This window comes from Papaver somniferum, chromosome 7 (genome assembly GCF_003573695.1).
Source record: "Papaver somniferum cultivar HN1 chromosome 7, ASM357369v1, whole genome shotgun sequence".
Classification (NCBI taxonomy): Eukaryota; Viridiplantae; Streptophyta; class Magnoliopsida; order Ranunculales; family Papaveraceae; genus Papaver; species Papaver somniferum.
The window spans coordinates 115,463,966-115,481,380 of NC_039364.1; the positions used below are offsets into that span (position 1 = coordinate 115,463,966).

Genomic DNA, 17,415 nt, shown 5'->3' on the forward strand with positions numbered 1-17,415 from the left:
TATCCAAATAGTGTTTTCGGTTCCGGAGCTTCACCCCAAATTCTACCACGTTCAAGGTCAGGTATCATGTCGTTAATATGAGGAAGGTGGGAACCTTTAACTTTCACTTTGCCTTTGCCCTTCTTGCCATTGCCTTGTGTTGGTTGTTGACTTGGCCCAACAACTTCGTTTTGGCTTGCTAATTGACTTGGAGGAACCACATTATATTCATCCCCACTTTCCTCTTCATCTTGCTCATCTTGATCATCGTGCTCATGGATTACAACTCGACTACGGTCACCACCACTCTCCAAAATTATCCCTCTTGTCTCAGTCTCCAAACGCTTTTTTGCGGCCTTCATCTTTCCCTCGAGGAGGGAGAGATTGAGGAGTATCAAGACCGTCCTTCCTTCTTCTCTTAGTGACCGCATCTTTAGTTTTTCTTTTGCTAGCTTCCTTGGCTTTTGACCTATATCATAAGCACACGAAATGAATGTGAGAAACTCACTTTCAGTTTTTGTACCGGCATTGACTTACTTAAACTAACCACGCCGGTTAAATGTTCCGGCAGTGAACATTGATTATCGAGAATGCCGGTAGTCATATGTAATTCTCCTGGATATCAAAATACTACTACCGGCACTCTCGAAATAAATCAATTCCATGCCGTAACTTTGTACCGGCAAACAAATCAACCTAAAAGCTGTACCGGCATCTCGAATTATTAATGCCTACTTTGTTTATTCTTCATATTTTGTTATTTAATGTTTTTTTTTCCGGTTTTATACCCAAAACCGGCATATAATGCAACCCAAAATCTATGTCGGTACTGGTGACAAATTCATGAACTCTCCTGTATGTTTTAAGTCCACTACCGGCATACACGAATTACTATTAAAGACTACCGGTACTAAAAACCGGCATAGACTTCGACCCAAATTCTATGCCGGTATAGAAAATTCAGTTTCAGGTGAATCTGGGGTTGGAAACGACATTGCATTCATCCAAGATTGAATGTCGGAACACAAAACCGACACCGTATTCATACATATTTCAGTGCCGGTACTCACTGAAACTCAACTGTTTCAGTTAGGGTTCCCGGTTCTAACCTAAACCCATTGCTATAAATCGATTTAAACACTCATAAAGTAGTTTAAAATCACTTACCTTCTCACAGAAGCCATGGTTGCGAGAGGTTGATTCTCCGAATCTTCTTCTTCTTGCTCTTGAGCAATCTTAACAATTCTTTGTTCCTGTTTTTGTTGAGCAATCGATTTTGAGTTCGATTGGGCATTTGTTTTCTTTCGTGGAGGCATTGTTTATGATTCGGGTAGGTTAATCGACGAAGAAATTTTTGAATCGACGATTAATCGATGAAGAACGATGAATTTTTTTTTTCAAAACCTAACCCTAAGAGTGCCAGTAGTGAATTGAGAGAATGTGTGACATGTTTTGGTTATTTGATTTTTATGTTTTAGGATAAAGGGTATAATGGTATTTTCATAATGTTTTTTAATTAATCAAAAGGTATTTTAGTACTTTCATACCCAAAAATCACCCCTTAGCACACCATGAGTTGGGGGAAGTAATCAATATCCCCCAATTATCTTTTTTTTATCCCCCAATTTCGTATTCTTAAAAAAATTCAATACAAGCATTAGGTTGATATGGTTGTAATACTGGTATTACCTAAAGTAGACAACGTCGTTAACGCAAATTTATTTCTACGGATGATATCTTGGCGTCATTTCTCTTCCTCCTTTGTCCGGAAAAAAACTTTTCACTTTAAATATTCGACTTTTCCCTCGCAATTATCGCTCTCTAAATCGAGAGTAAGAGATAGAAACAGAGAAGGAGAAGAACAAGTAGATAAAGAAAGAAGCAATGGCGAAACAAGATAAGAAAGAGAGAAAAATATTAGCATTTACAGGTGGAATAGCTATTGCAGCTTTTGCTCTAAACCTAATCATCTCAGCCATTCATAACAATAAACAAAAAAACAAGAACAAATCCAAAAAAGGTATTCTCATTAGAAGACATTTGGATAGAGATTAAAATGATGTTTTATATTGATAAATCTAGGGTTTCATTTGATTAACTTCTGGGTGTTTGATACAGATATTCCAGGTTCAAATGTTCGTGTTAATTTGACGGCGAGTGAGATACTTAAATTAGCTGATCAAGTAATTGCAAAATCTAAAGAGGTTTATAGTGCAGTAGCTTCAGTCTCACTAGACAAGGTATTGCAATTTGTGTTGTGTTTCATTTTGTAGTTTAGTGATTGAATTGGTTAGGCGCTTGGTAGCTGTACTACGAGATTTGGGGTACGGATCCTACTTGCATTAAGTTGGGGGAGATTTATTCTTTCTAATGCCTAGTTACATGGGCTATGTGTGTTGTTGTAGGTTACATATGCGAATGTGATTTTGCCTATTGCAGAACTAGAAGCACGTCAATTTCCATTAGTACAGTCATGTGTGTTTCAAAAGATGGTTGCTATTTCGGAGGAAGTTCGTAAAGCTAGTGCTGAAGCTGAGAAGAAGATAGATGATCATATCCTTATGTGCAGGTTTTAGTTGTGGAAAGTTATTCGTAATGATATAAAGAATCTAAGGTTGTATATTTGGAATGGGTGGGGCAAATGTTGCAATCTGTTGGTGTTAATGTCTATATTGTTAAATGCAAGGTGATCAGCAAGCGTGATGATGTGTATCGTGTAATCAAGGCTTTTACCACAAAAGGTGAATGGATTAACCCAGAAGCAGAACGTTACGTTCAGTGCCTGGTGAGGATAAGCTTTCACATTCTTACCCTCATTATCAGTTAAATTAGTATATAGAACTCTAGCTGTGCTGTTAAAGTTGAAGCTGTTGCTCATAGACTACCGACATGTCATTTCATCTTTATATCTGTGCAAACTGGTTATTTGTGAACTTTGAGTATTATAAATATTGGTTCCTCTGAGTCTGAAAAATGAGGTAGTATCTTGAATATTGAGTCATTTGGTCTTTATTTCTCTATTTAGCTGGCTATCTATGGAATTGTGTGTTTTGAGAAACCTGTGCTTATCTTTGACAACTAGTAAATACACTGTTGCCCTGAATGCTTGCATGCAGTTGTCTACTGCCATATCACTTGGAGTTCACATGCTAATTTCTCCATTAATCAGTGACAGGTTCAGGATTTTGAGCGGAATGGATTGAACCTATCTTCCAGCAAAAGAGAAGAAGTTCAACGATTGCGAGCTCAAATTGATGAGCTGAGCATGCGGTATATCCAAAACTTGAATGATGATTGCACTTCTCTTCTCTTCAGTGAGGCAGATCTGCTTGGATTGCCACCAAAATTTATTCAGGTTAAGAATGCTCATTTTTACCTTAATGATATTCTTTCTAGCTTTGCTATAACTTAATGATGGTATCATATGATTGATTTAATAGAATCTAAAGATGTGTACTTATCAGAGCTTGGACAAGGCCAACAATGGAAAATTAAAGATCAACCTTAGAGGTCAGCATGTTTCTCCATTACTAGAGCATTGCAAGGTAACTAACTTACTTGTTCAGGCTTTGTTATTTTATTTCTCTTGTCGCTTTGCTTTCCAGATTGACTGCTGCTTTGTTTGGTCACTTATAACTTTGGTTCTTGACTCCTTGTTAACTGTTCAATGCTAGTACAGTTGGGTATTTCACTAGCATAATGTTGTTTCTAGAATGCCAAGTTCCTTAAGATCTTTTTTTGCAGATAATTTGCATTTCCTTGTGTTTTTGATATGTTGAATTTGGTTCCGTGGTTCATACCATTCGTTGGGCAAATCTGAATACAGAATTTTATTGACCAGAAATAGGCTTCAATATTTATTTATTTATTATTATTTTTTTGTAATAAACCATAGCTTCAATTTCTACAGTATAATGTCATTGCTGTTTCGTAGTTCATCTTTCATTTCAACTATTATATTTTCTACTTAGTTTTTTGACAAGAGCATCATGTTTGCATTCCTTGTCTTGTATGTTATAACTTCCTTTCTATCTTGTGAAGGTGGGAAGCACGAGGAAGATGGTGGCAATTGCCTATGGTCGGAGATGCGGAGAAACCAATCTTTCCCTCTTAGAAAATCTGGTAAAGAGTCACTCGATGATGTAAAGGGTTGGCGTACTGGATACTTTCCATTGACAGTGTTGTGTATGTTAACTTGGATTGCAATTCATCTTTCTGTCTCCTTTCAGGTTCAGAGACGTCATAAACTTGCTAGGTTGCTTGGCTATTCAAACTATGCTGACTATGCTGTTGAGCCTAGAATGGCGAAGATGTCTGCTAAGGTAGATCAAATGATTTCGCACTGTGATACCATGTAAATTTTAAAACTTTGTGCCAGGAGCATAATGCTGAGGAGATATCATAATGCTGTTTGCTATTCTGTACTAGTGTTATGCACGCTTTTCTGGTATTGATAACTACTCTGAAAGTTTCACTGGATTTTGTTGTTAATAACAAATAATGTTTTGCGACACATGTAAGAGTACCATAATACTAGTTTTTGTCACTAAAATTTTCATGAATCCAGTGAAATCTTAAAGTTAGTGGCTTACCTAAATATAATTACGGTGACAACTAGTTTAGTTTTGCAGACACATGTAAGAGAACCATAATACTAGTTTTGTCACTGAAATTTTCATGAATCCAGTGAAACCTTAAAGTTTTGTCACTATACCTAAATATAGTTACGCTGATAACTTTCGCAGTAAAAGAAGCCAGAGAATTTGAATGTAAACTATTGTCTAGGATATCTGGAAATGCCTTCTTTCTTAGTGCTCGTTCATTTAGTTCTTGTGGTAACTGTTTCATTGGCTTGTTCCCATAGAGGTCACTGCTTTCATCAGTCTTTCCTTGTTGACTTGAAATTGTTTGGTTTGCATTTCCAGGTGTTTGAGTTCCTAGAGAACATCTCTATCAGTTTAACGGACTTGGCTACTAAAGAACTTGCTGCACTTAAAGATCTGAAGGTTTGTTTTTCTAATCCTTTCCCTTGCTTACCCTGTTCTTTTTAGTATCTGATCATTTTGAGCTTTCTGGCAAATCAGAAGCAAGAGGAAGGGCAATCTCCCTTTGGAATGGAAGACCTACTGTATTATGTGAAAAGGGCTGAACAACAGAAGCTTGATCTTGACTATGGAGTTGTCAATCAATATTTTCCTATTAGCTTGGTTCTTTCAGGGATTTTCAAAATTTTCCAAGACCTATTTGGTAACTAAATTTGACTTGACACGCCAATTTAAGATGTCATTTCGAAATTATTATGTGGAGACCATGTCGTGTAACTTATTTGAATCTCTCATCTCCATTGAATATTAAAATTCATTTTGTCATTTTCTAGGCCTAAAATTTGAGGAGATGGCAGATGCTGAGGTTTGGCATAATGATGTTCTCTGTTTCTCTGCTTTGGACTTAAGTTCTAGTGAGCTCTTAGGTTATTTCTACCTAGATCTCTATGCCAGGTCATTTTTCAATTGAGCCTGTAGTTCTTTTTCTCTTCATTTTCTCGACACAGATGATTAACGGGTTAGTTATTACTATTGGGCAGGGAAGGGAAGTATGACCAAACTTGTGTTGTGTCCCTGCAAAATGGTTCTTTATCATCAAATGGTGCACGCCAGGTGACTATCCTTTTTATGACTCTCGTGTTTTCTATTAAAAAATAAATAAAAAGATTTCAGAATGTTGGTAGTGGTTTTCCCATGGTATAAGATGATTGAGTGGGTTTGTGTCGGTGGTGCTTAGTCTAACAGTCCTGTTAATGTCATTAACAACTTTAAGGGATTGATGAATGGAACTGTCACATGCATCTATCGAGTCAGCTACAGTGCATGAACTCTAATTTGGATACTGATTTATTTATCTTTGTATATGGAAATGGGCAAATGATTTATTACATGTATAGCAAATAGATAGATTCAAAGGTGAAGGTGCTTCTCTTTAATTTCTGATTTTATTATCTATCATTGCATGCATGAAGTGTATTTAACTGCAGTTTACTCATTACTTATTTGGTTACTTATATAGTCTCTTTAATTTTATATCTAGATGCCAGTAGCACTACTATTGTCCCACTTCCAAAATGAAGTTGACGGTAGCTCTCGGTTGTTGCGATTCTCGGAGGTGGTTAATCTTTTCCACGAACTTGGTCATGTGGTATGTTTTTCAATTTTCATAATACAATCACTTTCTATGTCTGCTAAGACCGCAATTTCTGTATTTTTTTAAATACCACTACAGTAGTTCTAAAGTTAATTACTGTTCTAACTTCTAACTTTAGTTACTCAAAAGTGTGGCATGGGATTCTTTTAAAGTAAAAGTAAACATAATTTTAGGAATTGACATTCAATATCCAGTTTATTGATAAACTTTAAATGTTACTTGTGTTGGATGTGGTAAGACTCATTCCATTCGTGCAATTACAGAATTGGACTTATGTAGAGTTACAATCACAGAACTTGCCAAATGTTTGGTGCAGACTATAGGACCTGGGTCACCCATTAGATTGAAGCTGTTTGATTTTAACTTTTTACTCTTGACCATGCTACTTCCAAGATTTTTTTTTCTACACTTCCAAGTTGCAACTACATTTAACTTATTAGTCGTGCAACTATACAAGCCTTTTTTTCTTACACATGAAAATAATCAGTGTTGTCCTGAGGTCCTTTTGACTGCAACATTACAAACCTCTTTTGGATATACGGCAGCATGGCTGTAATGTTTCAGAGCCTTAGCACATCTTATAAAATTCTTGCTAATTTGAACCCCGTTGAGTAGGAAATCTGGTCTGAAATACTTGCTTACATTTATATTAGAGTATCAGATAAGTTGTTCCTTACCGGATATTGAGTTCTCAGGTCCATCATATCTGCAATCGTGCGTCATTTGCTAGATTCTCGGGGTTCCATGTTGATCCAGATTTTGTTGAGATTCCTAGTCAAGTTCTAGAAAACTGGTATGGCTGATTTATTTGGCGTTCTTTTTCCTATGATTAGAGCTCACATATCCATGCAACCAGTGCCTAATGAAATTGTGTTTTCCAGGTGTTACGAAAGCAGCACTTTGAAGTTAATGTCTGGTTTCCATCAGGTGATTATACAAAATAGGTTATCCAGAATTGTTGGTCGAGTTCTTAAAGGATGTTATTCTCTTTTTGTATCTAGAACTGATTATTGTATTACTACTTGCAGGACATTACTAAACCAGTTACAGATGAAATGTGCTCTTCATTGAAGAAAAGGCGGGATTCATTTTCTGCAATTAAGTTGAAGCAAGAAATTCTTCTCTGTAAGCCTCCTACCATTCTCTGGACATAGCTGGAACTTACACCCCCCAAATGGGATCTTCAGCCAAATGAACTAGTTTTCTTTTTAGATTGATGATGCCTGTGCACTAACAACTACATGAACTATGAATTTTATCACAGAATATGTAACCCTAGTAATGAAGCATACATTTGTGAATTATCAGGTCTTTTGGATCAAATTATACATTCAAGTGAAAATGTTGACACAATGGAACTACTCAAGCATCTTCACCCAAAGGTAAAACTATCCCGATAGGTTTTTAGCAATTTGTAAGTGTGAAAAAATTCTCATGAAAAAATGTAATAACCGAGATTGTTTTCTAGGTGATGTTAGGGTTACCAATTCTAGAGGGAACAAATCCAGCTTCAAGTTTTCCACGTCTTGCTATTGGTTATGAAGCCACTTGCTATAGTCGCATTTGGAGTGAGGTAGGTCTCCATCCTCAGAACTCGTAAATGTTATGATATTGCCATTGCGTAAGATGGAAAGAATCACTCTCAAAATGTACGTGTACAGGTTTTTGCTGCGGATATATTTGCAACCAAGTTTCAAGATGGCCTTGTAAATCCTCATGTAGGCATGCAGTTCAGAAATAAGGTACATGAATTCTATTCGACTATTTTATGGTTCAGAAGTACAGAACAGCTAAAACCTTGTCTGCATTATATGCAGGTATTGGCCCCTGGAGGATCAAAAGAACCCATCGAGCTTTTATCAGACTTTTTGGGAAGAGAACCATCAATTCAAGCTTATATTGACAACAAAACGAAGAACAGTTTGTGACTCTTCCTGAGAAAACTTGCATCAGTGATGCAATTAACTTACAAGCGGATGCAAATGTAATTTTGGGATTTACTAACATATTTGCAAGCCCTCTCCACGCACCTGATCCTTGGCAAGGATTAAATTCATGGACTCACTAGTAGGCTTGTGTTTTAGGAAAGAATTACAGGTACAACTGCCCATGAAATTTTGTATATGCTGAGAATGGAATTGGGTTCAGTTTATGAAGGACCAAAGCATAGTTATTTAGAATGTGTTTTCTAATTCAGTTTAAGCTTTCACGCAAAATTTATCGACTCCGAGCATAGTCCTGGTACCCCATTAGAGGAGCCCACATTTTGTAAATAAAAAAGAAAAAGTTTCCAAAAGTAAAGCCGATACAGGATGAGAATGAAACAAACATAAAAAGAAGCAGCAAAATACAAGTTGCGTACTTGGAAATTGGGGGAAAGTCTTATAGTGGATAAATAAAGCGCTTAATAAAATCCCATTTTCTATTCCTTTTTCCTGGAAATTATTATTAGATATCGACAATTGAAGTCTGGTTTAGTCTCTCTCTCTCTCTCGTTCTGTGTGCTTGGTGGGTGAAAAGATCAAAGGAAAAACAGATAGTGGTGGTCTGAAGAAGAGTGAATTTGGTGAACCCCCGGTTTTAGGTTGTGGGGGTGTTTTTGGTTTAGACAATAAATATCTGAAAATCCAGAAATTCCTCGTTTTTCCTAATACTCTCCAAACTTCTCACATCTATCAACAACAACAACAACAATTGACCCCCCCTTGTCTGTTCTGTAAGTATCAAACCTACTCGCATCTATTCTTCTTCTTAGCTTTGATTCAGAGGGTTTTCTTTTCAGATTTGATACTTTTAAGGTTTTGATTGATTTAAGGGTTGACATAGTTTTCTTCTTATAATTGGGACTCCATAATTGTGGAACTGAAGTTTGGCTTTTTGTTAGCTAATGTGTAAAGGAGTGTTTCTTTCTTGGTTCCTGGAAAAAGTTTTTGAGTAAATTTAGCCGTTTTCTTATGGAAGACAAGAGAGGGACTAAAAACTGAGCTCATTAGAGAAAAGGGGCAAGTGGATCTTGTGGAAGGAGTGTGTTTTGGTCTGCAAGAGATTGGAGCAGTGCCCACATGTTTTTCGAGAGAATCCGGGTATTGTTCTTATCTCACACTCACAGCTATGATCAAACAGATACTTGGTAGGCTACCCCGTAAACATTCCAAGTCTACTGAACATCATGATTCAGGGGGAACATCTGCTCCTGCTACTTCTTCCACCAGTAACAAGTCTGGGAATTTAAGCAATGTCTCTCCTCCTAGTACCATGGGATTAAATGATGTCAACAGGTATCCTGAAGTAGAAAATTTAAATTTGAATGGGAGCTCTTCTGTTTCACAATATGAAGCTTTGCCTGGTTTTAGGGATGTGCCTAGTGCTGAGAAGCAAAACCTCTTTGTAAAGAAGTTGAATTTGTGTTGTGTTGTGTTTGATTTCACGGATCCCACGAAAAATGTGAAAGAAAAAGAGATTAAGCGGCAGACATTACTGGAGCTTGTAGATTATGTTACTTCAGCAAATGGGAAGTTTACTTTAGTTGTCATGCAAGAGCTTACAAAGATGTTATCTGTGAATTTGTTTAGAACAGCTACTTGTCAACCCCGAGAAAGTAAGGTCTTGGAAGCATTTGATGTGGAAGATGATGAGCCCATGATGGATCCAGCTTGGACTCACTTGCAGATTGTGTATGAGTTACTACTGAGGTTTGTGGCATCCCCTGAGACAGACGCAAAATTGGCTAAGAGATATATCGATCACTCTTTTGTTCTTAGATTGCTAGATCTTTTTGACTCTGAAGACCCAAGAGAGAGGGAGTATTTGAAAACGATTCTTCACCGCGTCTATGGGAAGTTTATGGTACACAGGCCTTACGTAAGAAAAGCTATCAATAACATCTTTTACCGTTTTATTTTCGAGACGGAGAAACATAGTGGGATTGCCGAGCTTTTAGAGATCTTAGGCAGTATAATCAATGGGTTTGCCTTGCCACTGAAAGAAGAACATAAACTATTTCTTGTTCGGGCTCTCATTCCTCTCCACAAACCTAAATGCATAGCAATGTATCACCAACAACTGTCATACTGCATTACACAATTTCTAGAGAAAGACTGCAAGCTTGCAGATACTGTGATACGGGGTCTGGTGAAGTATTGGCCTATCACAAATAGCTCTAAAGAGGTCTTGTTCTTAGGGGAGCTGGAGGAAGTTTTAGAGGCAACTCAGCTCCCAGAGTTTCAAAGGTGCATGGTTCCCTTGTTTCGTCAGCTTGCTCGTAGCATGAGCAGTTCACACTTTCAGGTATTATGCTTTTACATCTGTCATTTTTGAATGATAGTATCAGTATGCTGTAAAATCAAGTTGATTTCGTTAAAAATCATCTACAAATTGATTCACTGTGACGTATTTCATTATTTGGGACACATATAAACACTGGATGAACAATACGAGATACATTATTTCTCCAATGTAGACATATCTAGTTGAGATTCCCTGTGAACTTTACAGGCTGCTAAACAGTCCGAAGAATAGACTAGTTATCATTATTTTGTCTCCCTAGTGTCAAAACAGAAAATACTGTTTACTTTATTTTTTTGTCTTTCATGGGTACACCATCTAGAGCTAGCGGTGATGTGGAAATTTCGTCCTTAGAATCTCTTGATTTAGTATGTCTCTCTTTTAGTGAAACTTTACAGACAGAATAGTTTTTAGGATCTAGACGAAGTAGCAACAGTAACTCATCTCAACAATATGAGGAAAACACAAGTGTCACCCAGGGTAGGTAAAAAGTAGTTACTTGGTCCATTTTCCTGATGGAAGCATTGTCCTACCAATTGATTCACACACTAGGCATCTTAATGTATCGAACATGCAAGACCTACTTCTCTTGACATATTTCCTTTAATTCTTTTTCGTAACACCAATCACGTGCACTTTGTGGTCCCTTCTCTATCACCAAATTGAAAGGTTTTAAAATCCCATTAACGATTTGCTGGCATATAATAGACATGGTTATTGGTCTCAATACTGGGATTCTCACCTCTCACGAGTTACTGGCTTGGTTGTATCTGTTCAACCAATGTGTGTCGTGCAGGTGGCTGAAAGGACGTTATTTTTGTGGAACAATGATCATATCGAGACCTTAATCAAGCAAAATCGTGGAGTTATATTACCAATTATCTTCCCTGCCTTGGAGAGAAATGCTAAAAACCACTGGAACCAGTCTGTTCAAAATTTAACGCTCAATGTCCGCAAGCTCTTCTCCGACCTTGATCCTGAGCTGTTTGAGGAGTGCTTGATCAAGTTTCAGGAAGAAGAAGCAGGAGAAAACGAGATTAAAGCAAGGCGTGAAGCCATATGGAAGCGTCTGGACGAAATTGCTGCTTCGAAAGCCACAAGTTATGAACCTGTGCTAGTTCATCGCAGCATGATTTCTCGTACGTCTTCCAGCTAGGACAGATAGGTAAATCTGCCACTAGCTCCCATTCTCTCAATTTTTTGTGTTGGCGAGAGTCATGAAAAGGTAACATAGGTCCAGAGGTAGACTCGTTAGAGGCTTATTCATTATCTCAATGCTCAAGCCTACTACTCTGATTGTATTGGGTTATCAGGTCCTAAAGGTCAAGAAATTAGCTTCACTTCAACTAGTCTTCTTTATACACCAAAGACTGTATATATGGGGAAACTCTGCTAATATCTGTTGCTAGCTTCTGCACTTCACATTCATAAGGAAGAGTTGGTTTAGTTAGTTGTGGCCTTTTATAGGTCATGTTGTAGTGGCTAGTTTAAGTACTTTAGATTGATTTATTTTGTATCTATACTTATCATTAAAAATCTCTACTTTGTGAATGAACAAAAGCTTGGCACGAAAATATGTCATATATATATAGTTCAAAATTTTATCTTCTACGGAGAATGAAAATTCATGCATGTATTTTTCTTGTTCAATCTTGCCACAAGCTCAATCAACATGATTTTCTCTGAACTTTCTTTAAAGAGAGTGGCGGATCAGGAAATCGTTTGTGTTTAGGGAAGATGTAGTGTTGATGATGGATTTTATAGGATAGGATGCCATTGTGTTTATCCCACATAGACCCTCCTTTACTTCGCTTCTGTGCATCCTAATGTATCCTCTCTCTCCCCAATCTGCTCCCCATGAGTTCTTCACAATCCAATGCTTGACCCCTTCACTTGTTTCTCCATACCCAACAATTGCAACTCCATGGTCCAGGTTTGTTCCACATGTTCCGCTAAAGACACCCTGCATTATTATAATTCAACTTTTTGTACTATATATTTGGCTTTTGATGTTTTTTAGTTATCCAAATGAAACTTGAGTAATGTATGTGCTGTATGAATGGAAGAAAATGCTTACTTTTGAGTAGAACTGAAAGTAAGGTCCTCCAGCTTCTATTGCTACTGAAACAGGCTGAGTTGCAACAGCTTTCATCAGGTCAGCATCACTGTTGGTTAGAACGTCTGCAAAACCATCAATAGCGACAACAGGTAAGTTCTTCTGCACATACAATCTTGGTTCTCAGGTATCATTCCAAGGTAGAAGAGCACTCAGTTCATAATTTTTAAACCAAGAGCTTTCTTTAGGCATGAATAGAATTAGCATTTTAATCTCTCACCACTTTGAAGTCGCAGTCATTGTCACTCACAGTCTAAGGGTAATCTGCTTCGCTGCTGATTCCTCCATTTTCGATAATGAATTGGAAAGCATAGTTCATTAGCCCTCCACCACAACCTGCATCTACCTTCTTGTCACAGTCAACGAGTTCTTGCTCTGACAACGAAATCAGTTTTCCAAATCTGATCTTGTTTATTCCTTCTACCGATGCAACTGTTGAGAAAGCCCAGCAGCTCCCTACAGTTTGCAAATACGCACTAAGATTAATCTTTACAAGCAAAAGCTTAAATTCTCACCTGAGTTTTTCCTTGAGGTGCTGTTGAATGTGTAAGCACACTAACCAACTGCGGTATCTCTCCATTTTGTACTTACCGCATGGTCCTTAATCTTTGACACTGGTTACAGCTCCCATCTCTCTCCAATCTACTGAAGTTGGCAACGGCACACTTTTGTTTCTGTGCACTACTCTTTGTTTTATCTCCGTTCTTTTCTTTTCACCAATTAACTTATGGTGTAATCCAGTGTATGCCGCTCGAAACTCTCCAGTACTCAAGTCAGCAAAAGTCCAAGGGTAAAAGTCATACCATTTCCTTTGTTACTTCGATGGATAAACCGAACGTTATCCTTAAAGATCCCATACCTCTTCATGACAATGTTCTCTTGTTGCAAATTAAGATTGCTTTTTTGACAATTGTATCCGTTAGGCCGGTGAATGGAAAGCCATTTTGAGTACAAAGTGAGAAGGTTATTTTCTGACTTGACATCTTCGTCAGTTACCTCCAACACGATTGCGTGGTTGGGCTCAGAGGAGGTACAAGGAAGAGGAGGAATGAGGCATAATATGCCGAAGAAAATAAACACCACCATGGTCATCCTTGCTTTGAGAAATGGTGTTGTTAGTCAAGGAAATGACACTGCTTATAATGACATTGCTTGAGGTAAGGAGTTTTGCAAGAAAAGCAACAGAATTAGGAGGATTATACTTCACTCCTGGTTAAGATAAAAGCTTAGATTTGATGTGTTACCATGTTAAAGAGGCAGGTTATGCACTTCCTCAGGGAAAAACTTAGATTTGATGGTCAAGATATGCTGTTAGGTAAAGTTTTAAAAGCTTGAGGTATAGCTACCTCACTGAGTGGAATTTTGAGTAGTAAACAGCAATCAATATGTAATTTTGTTTTTTATGCTGTTTTAGTATATTATTGATGTTTCTTTTAGTTCATCACTTACTTACACTTAATAGTTAGGACATGCCTAACTTTAATTGGTGCCAACAGGAAATAGAGAGGTCAGCTTCAATAGAACAGTAGTTTTTGTTGGTGATATCTATTGCCATGATTATCATTATAACAAGCTACTGGCTGGGATCACTTCTCATGCCGTGGCAATGGAATCCACGGGGTCTCTTTCAGCAGGAAAACGAATCAGATGATCATTTTTCTCCAAGGAAGATGTACCACTGCTGTGGGTGGATTTGACAGGATACGAAGCCAACGTGTTTATCCCACAGAGACCTTTCATTTCATCGTTTCTCTGCATTCTAACGTACCCATTCTCTCCCCAATTTGCTCCCCACGAGTTCTTTACGATCCAGTACTCAAGTCCTTCGCTTGTTTCACCAAACCCAACTACTGTAACTCCATGATCCACCGACGTGCCACAATCCCCACTGAATACTCCCTACATGATTGCCAGAAGGTTACGCTCAGTCGGCCTTTCGTATATATATGTATGTTCAAAATATCAATTATGAATTAACAGAAAAAAAAAATCTATACGTACTTCCTTGTAGAATCGAAAATCATGTCCTGCAGCTTCAATAGCCACTGAGACAGGTTGATTGGCCACGGCCTTCATCAAGGCATCTCCACTGTTCTTGGGAACCTTTTCATAACCATCAATTTTTACAACGGGCAGGTTCTTCTGCAGAAATTAATCCTGCCTTATATACTTAAACTACTCGTATAAAAGTAATGAATATTTATTTTTAATGACTAGTGTCCGTTACCTTTTGCAGATCGCAATCGTTGTCAGCGGCAAGGTATGGATAATCACGTTCACTGCTAATTCCTCCATTTTTAACAATGAATTCATAAGCGTAGGCCATTAGACCTCCACCACAACCTACATTAATCCCCCTGTCGCAGTCAATGAGTTCTTGTTCTGATAAAGAAATTAGTTTACCAGTTCTAATTTGGTTTATTCCTTCAGTTGCTGCAACTGCTGCGAAAGCCCAACAACTCCCTGCAAGCAATAGCATAATTTTGCAGCTCCAAGTAAGCATCAATCTATGATATTGTGTGTACATATTTCATCATCAAACACGTGTATGTGAGAAGACACGTGGAGAGCATGCGGACCAAGTCATCAAAATATGATGACACACGCCCACAGCCAAGAAGCCCATCCCGTCGACGTCGGATCTTCGCCCGAACAAATCCAAGGGCAGAAGTTAAAAGATGTACCAAAAGCACGGTGTACTGCGGGGCACCAAATAACTCCCGAAGAGTTACTTTATCTCATCCCCAAAAGAAGCCAAGATCAACGGTGAAGAGAAGGTTGACTGACATGGACGTGACAGGGGCAGAAGACACTTGTCTGACACGAGCATGCGTCTCAACTACCCGCATTAAACACTCTGAGCAGTGTACGTGTCGATCAACCCGTGGAACGAACGAGGATGACTCTGCGTGTTCAAGCAATGAACGAAGACCCCTGCGTGATGGACACAAAGCACAAGAAGATAAGGTTCCAACGGCTCTCAGAAACGGGTCCCACACTCTAACCCTATAAATACCCCTTCTCCACCAAGAGAGAGGGGGATCGGAAGGGAGAGAGGTTGAGAGAGAAGTGGAGAGAGAAGAATTGTTAGTGTAAGTTTACCTTTTACAATTCGCAGACCTATGTAAACTCCAAAGTCATTCGACTACCTCTGTGATCATCAAATGCATAGTGAAAACGACAACCCCGTGGATGTAGGCCTTAGTGCTGAACCACGTAAATCCCAGTCTTATTTACATTTCAGCACTTTACATCCATTTAACACTCCACGAGTTTTACTTTTATACTTCGTTTTCTTTATATTCCTCTATGTGAACGCCTCTGGTGATGATATTAGACGAGGCAATGATAAACCCGAAGGTTTTGAGCCAAGGAATCAATGCAATTGTCTCATCAGTGCGAGCATGTATATAGAATGCGAACATTGTTTGTGAACATATAGATGCCTTCGTGATTTACGTGTTCACAGATATTAAGCAATAAGCATATAATATGTGCTACATACCGCAATGTCCTTGATCTTTGACACCAGTGACTGCTCCTTTTTCCCTCCAGTCCACCGAGCTTGGCAACAATTACTACTACTATTTCCGTGTGTAAATTTGTGCTTGATCTTTTCTTCTCGTCTTTCTTGCTCTAGTATTTTTTGGGGTAATCCAGTACTATAGATTGCTCGAAATTCATCGTCACTCAAATCTGCAAACTTGTTGAGCCCAAGATTATAGGTTATACCATCACTTCTTTTGTTATGTGCATGGATTAACCGAACGTTGTGCTTAAAAGTATCGTATCTTTTCGTAAACAGTTTCTCACTTTGCGAATCGACGAGTATGTTGTTTGGAAAATTGTAATCATTTGGCCGATAAATTGAGATCCATTTCCAATACAAAGCAAGGAGATCATTTTCAGACTTGACGTTGTTATCGGTTACATCTAGAAACCTTTGGTGATCAAGAGAGATTGTTGGAGGAAGATGAGAAAGAAGGCATAAGAGGGCAAAGAAGATGAGTATCATCATGTTTAAGACAAATTGGTGCGATTTGCATGGGAAGGGAATGCCCAACTTCTTGTTATATATGGATTTGTTACTCTGTCTTGGCTGGACTAGTTGTAATAAGTTTTCCTTCTGTCAACCCTTGTTTGGCATCACTACAATAAATAAATAACTTTACATCGGTTCCCTCTTTGGATAGTGTAAACCAATTGGCTTTCCCTAACGCCTGGTTGGGTTGGGAGAATTAGAAAACTAAGAATTCAATTATAGGGGAATCCAATTCTTGGAATTGTATTCAAATCCTAAAAATTCATGTTCGGTTGAGGTAATTCAATTACCTTTATTTTTACCCCAGAATCCTATTCCATTGCACTATTGGATCAATGCGATGACAATCTATTATTTTGGAGGAAATTGGATTCCCAAAAATTAAAATTCTTAATTCCATAAAGTTCATTTGTCCCGTTCGATTTAAGGAATTGGACGCATTCTTTAAGAATTGGATTCCAATGAATTCAATTCCTCGAAACGAACACACATGAGAAACGCTAATACATAAAAACTGTCACTAACGAACTTTTAGTATAGCCAGGCAATTTTTAGTAGGGCTGAACATGGTTTCGGTTTTCTGCTGAAACCGGACCGAACCAGACCAATTAGGAAGAAACCAAACCGAACCATTTACTAATGGATTGGTTATGGTGTAGAAAGTGGAAAACCGATAGTGTTGGTTTTGGTTTGGTTTGACCACTAAAACCGAACCAAAAACCATTGGAAAACCGATTAATTTTTAAACTTAGTTTTTACCTTGATTTACAAGTATTAGATTCTACCCATTGATTTA

General features: G+C 38.0%; 2 protein-coding genes and 2 pseudogenes across 4 annotated transcripts; 2 read left to right on the forward strand and 2 right to left on the reverse strand.

Moving 5' to 3' along the window:
- Positions 1–1,682: 1,682 nt before the first annotated feature.
- Positions 1,683–8,348, forward strand: LOC113298209 (probable thimet oligopeptidase). 3 transcript variants are annotated; one of them, XM_026546899.1, is made up of 20 exons: positions 1,683–1,999; positions 2,098–2,219; positions 2,385–2,548; positions 2,674–2,764; positions 3,155–3,334; positions 3,420–3,524; positions 4,021–4,101; positions 4,209–4,301; positions 4,905–4,985; positions 5,064–5,226; positions 5,357–5,477; positions 5,564–5,636; positions 6,064–6,171; positions 6,873–6,970; positions 7,059–7,104; positions 7,206–7,302; positions 7,486–7,559; positions 7,646–7,750; positions 7,839–7,919; positions 7,995–8,348. In XM_026546899.1, the coding sequence occupies exons 1-20, from the start codon at positions 1,864–1,866 to the stop codon at positions 8,103–8,105; spliced, it is 2,130 nt and encodes a 709-aa protein (XP_026402684.1). In that variant the 5' UTR covers positions 1,683–1,863; the 3' UTR covers positions 8,106–8,348. The 3 variants fall into 3 exon arrangements, with proteins under 3 accessions (XP_026402684.1, XP_026402685.1, XP_026402683.1); XM_026546900.1 differs by having other exon boundaries at positions 3,444–3,524; XM_026546898.1 differs by having other exon boundaries at positions 3,444–3,524; positions 7,839–8,348.
- A 126-nt stretch (positions 8,349–8,474) lies between these two features.
- On the forward strand, positions 8,475–12,072 carry LOC113298210 (serine/threonine protein phosphatase 2A 57 kDa regulatory subunit B' theta isoform-like). The gene is made up of 2 exons (XM_026546901.1): positions 8,475–10,464; positions 11,258–12,072. The coding sequence occupies exons 1-2, from the start codon at positions 9,289–9,291 to the stop codon at positions 11,615–11,617; spliced, it is 1,536 nt and encodes a 511-aa protein (XP_026402686.1). The 5' UTR covers positions 8,475–9,288; the 3' UTR covers positions 11,618–12,072.
- A 44-nt stretch (positions 12,073–12,116) lies between these two features.
- Positions 12,117–14,063, reverse strand: LOC113298212 (annotated as a pseudogene).
- A 107-nt stretch (positions 14,064–14,170) lies between these two features.
- Positions 14,171–16,595, reverse strand: LOC113295098 (annotated as a pseudogene).
- Positions 16,596–17,415: the final 820 nt, after the last annotated feature.

Excerpts from the sequence above, each read along its gene's own strand:
- LOC113298210 (XM_026546901.1), top strand. The coding sequence starts at position 9,289 with ATGATCAAACAGATACTTGGTAGGCTACCCCGTAAACATTCCAAGTCT. Across the intron at positions 10,465-11,257 it reads TGAGCAGTTCACACTTTCAG|GTGGCTGAAAGGACGTTATT; the intron begins GTATTATGCTTT and ends TGTGTCGTGCAG.
- LOC113298209 (XM_026546898.1), top strand. The coding sequence starts at position 1,864 with ATGGCGAAACAAGATAAGAAAGAGAGAAAAATATTAGCATTTACAGGT. Across the intron at positions 2,549-2,673 it reads GATCATATCCTTATGTGCAG|CAAGCGTGATGATGTGTATC; the intron begins GTTTTAGTTGTG and ends CAAGGTGATCAG. Across the intron at positions 7,303-7,485 it reads GAAGCAAGAAATTCTTCTCT|GTCTTTTGGATCAAATTATA; the intron begins GTAAGCCTCCTA and ends GTGAATTATCAG.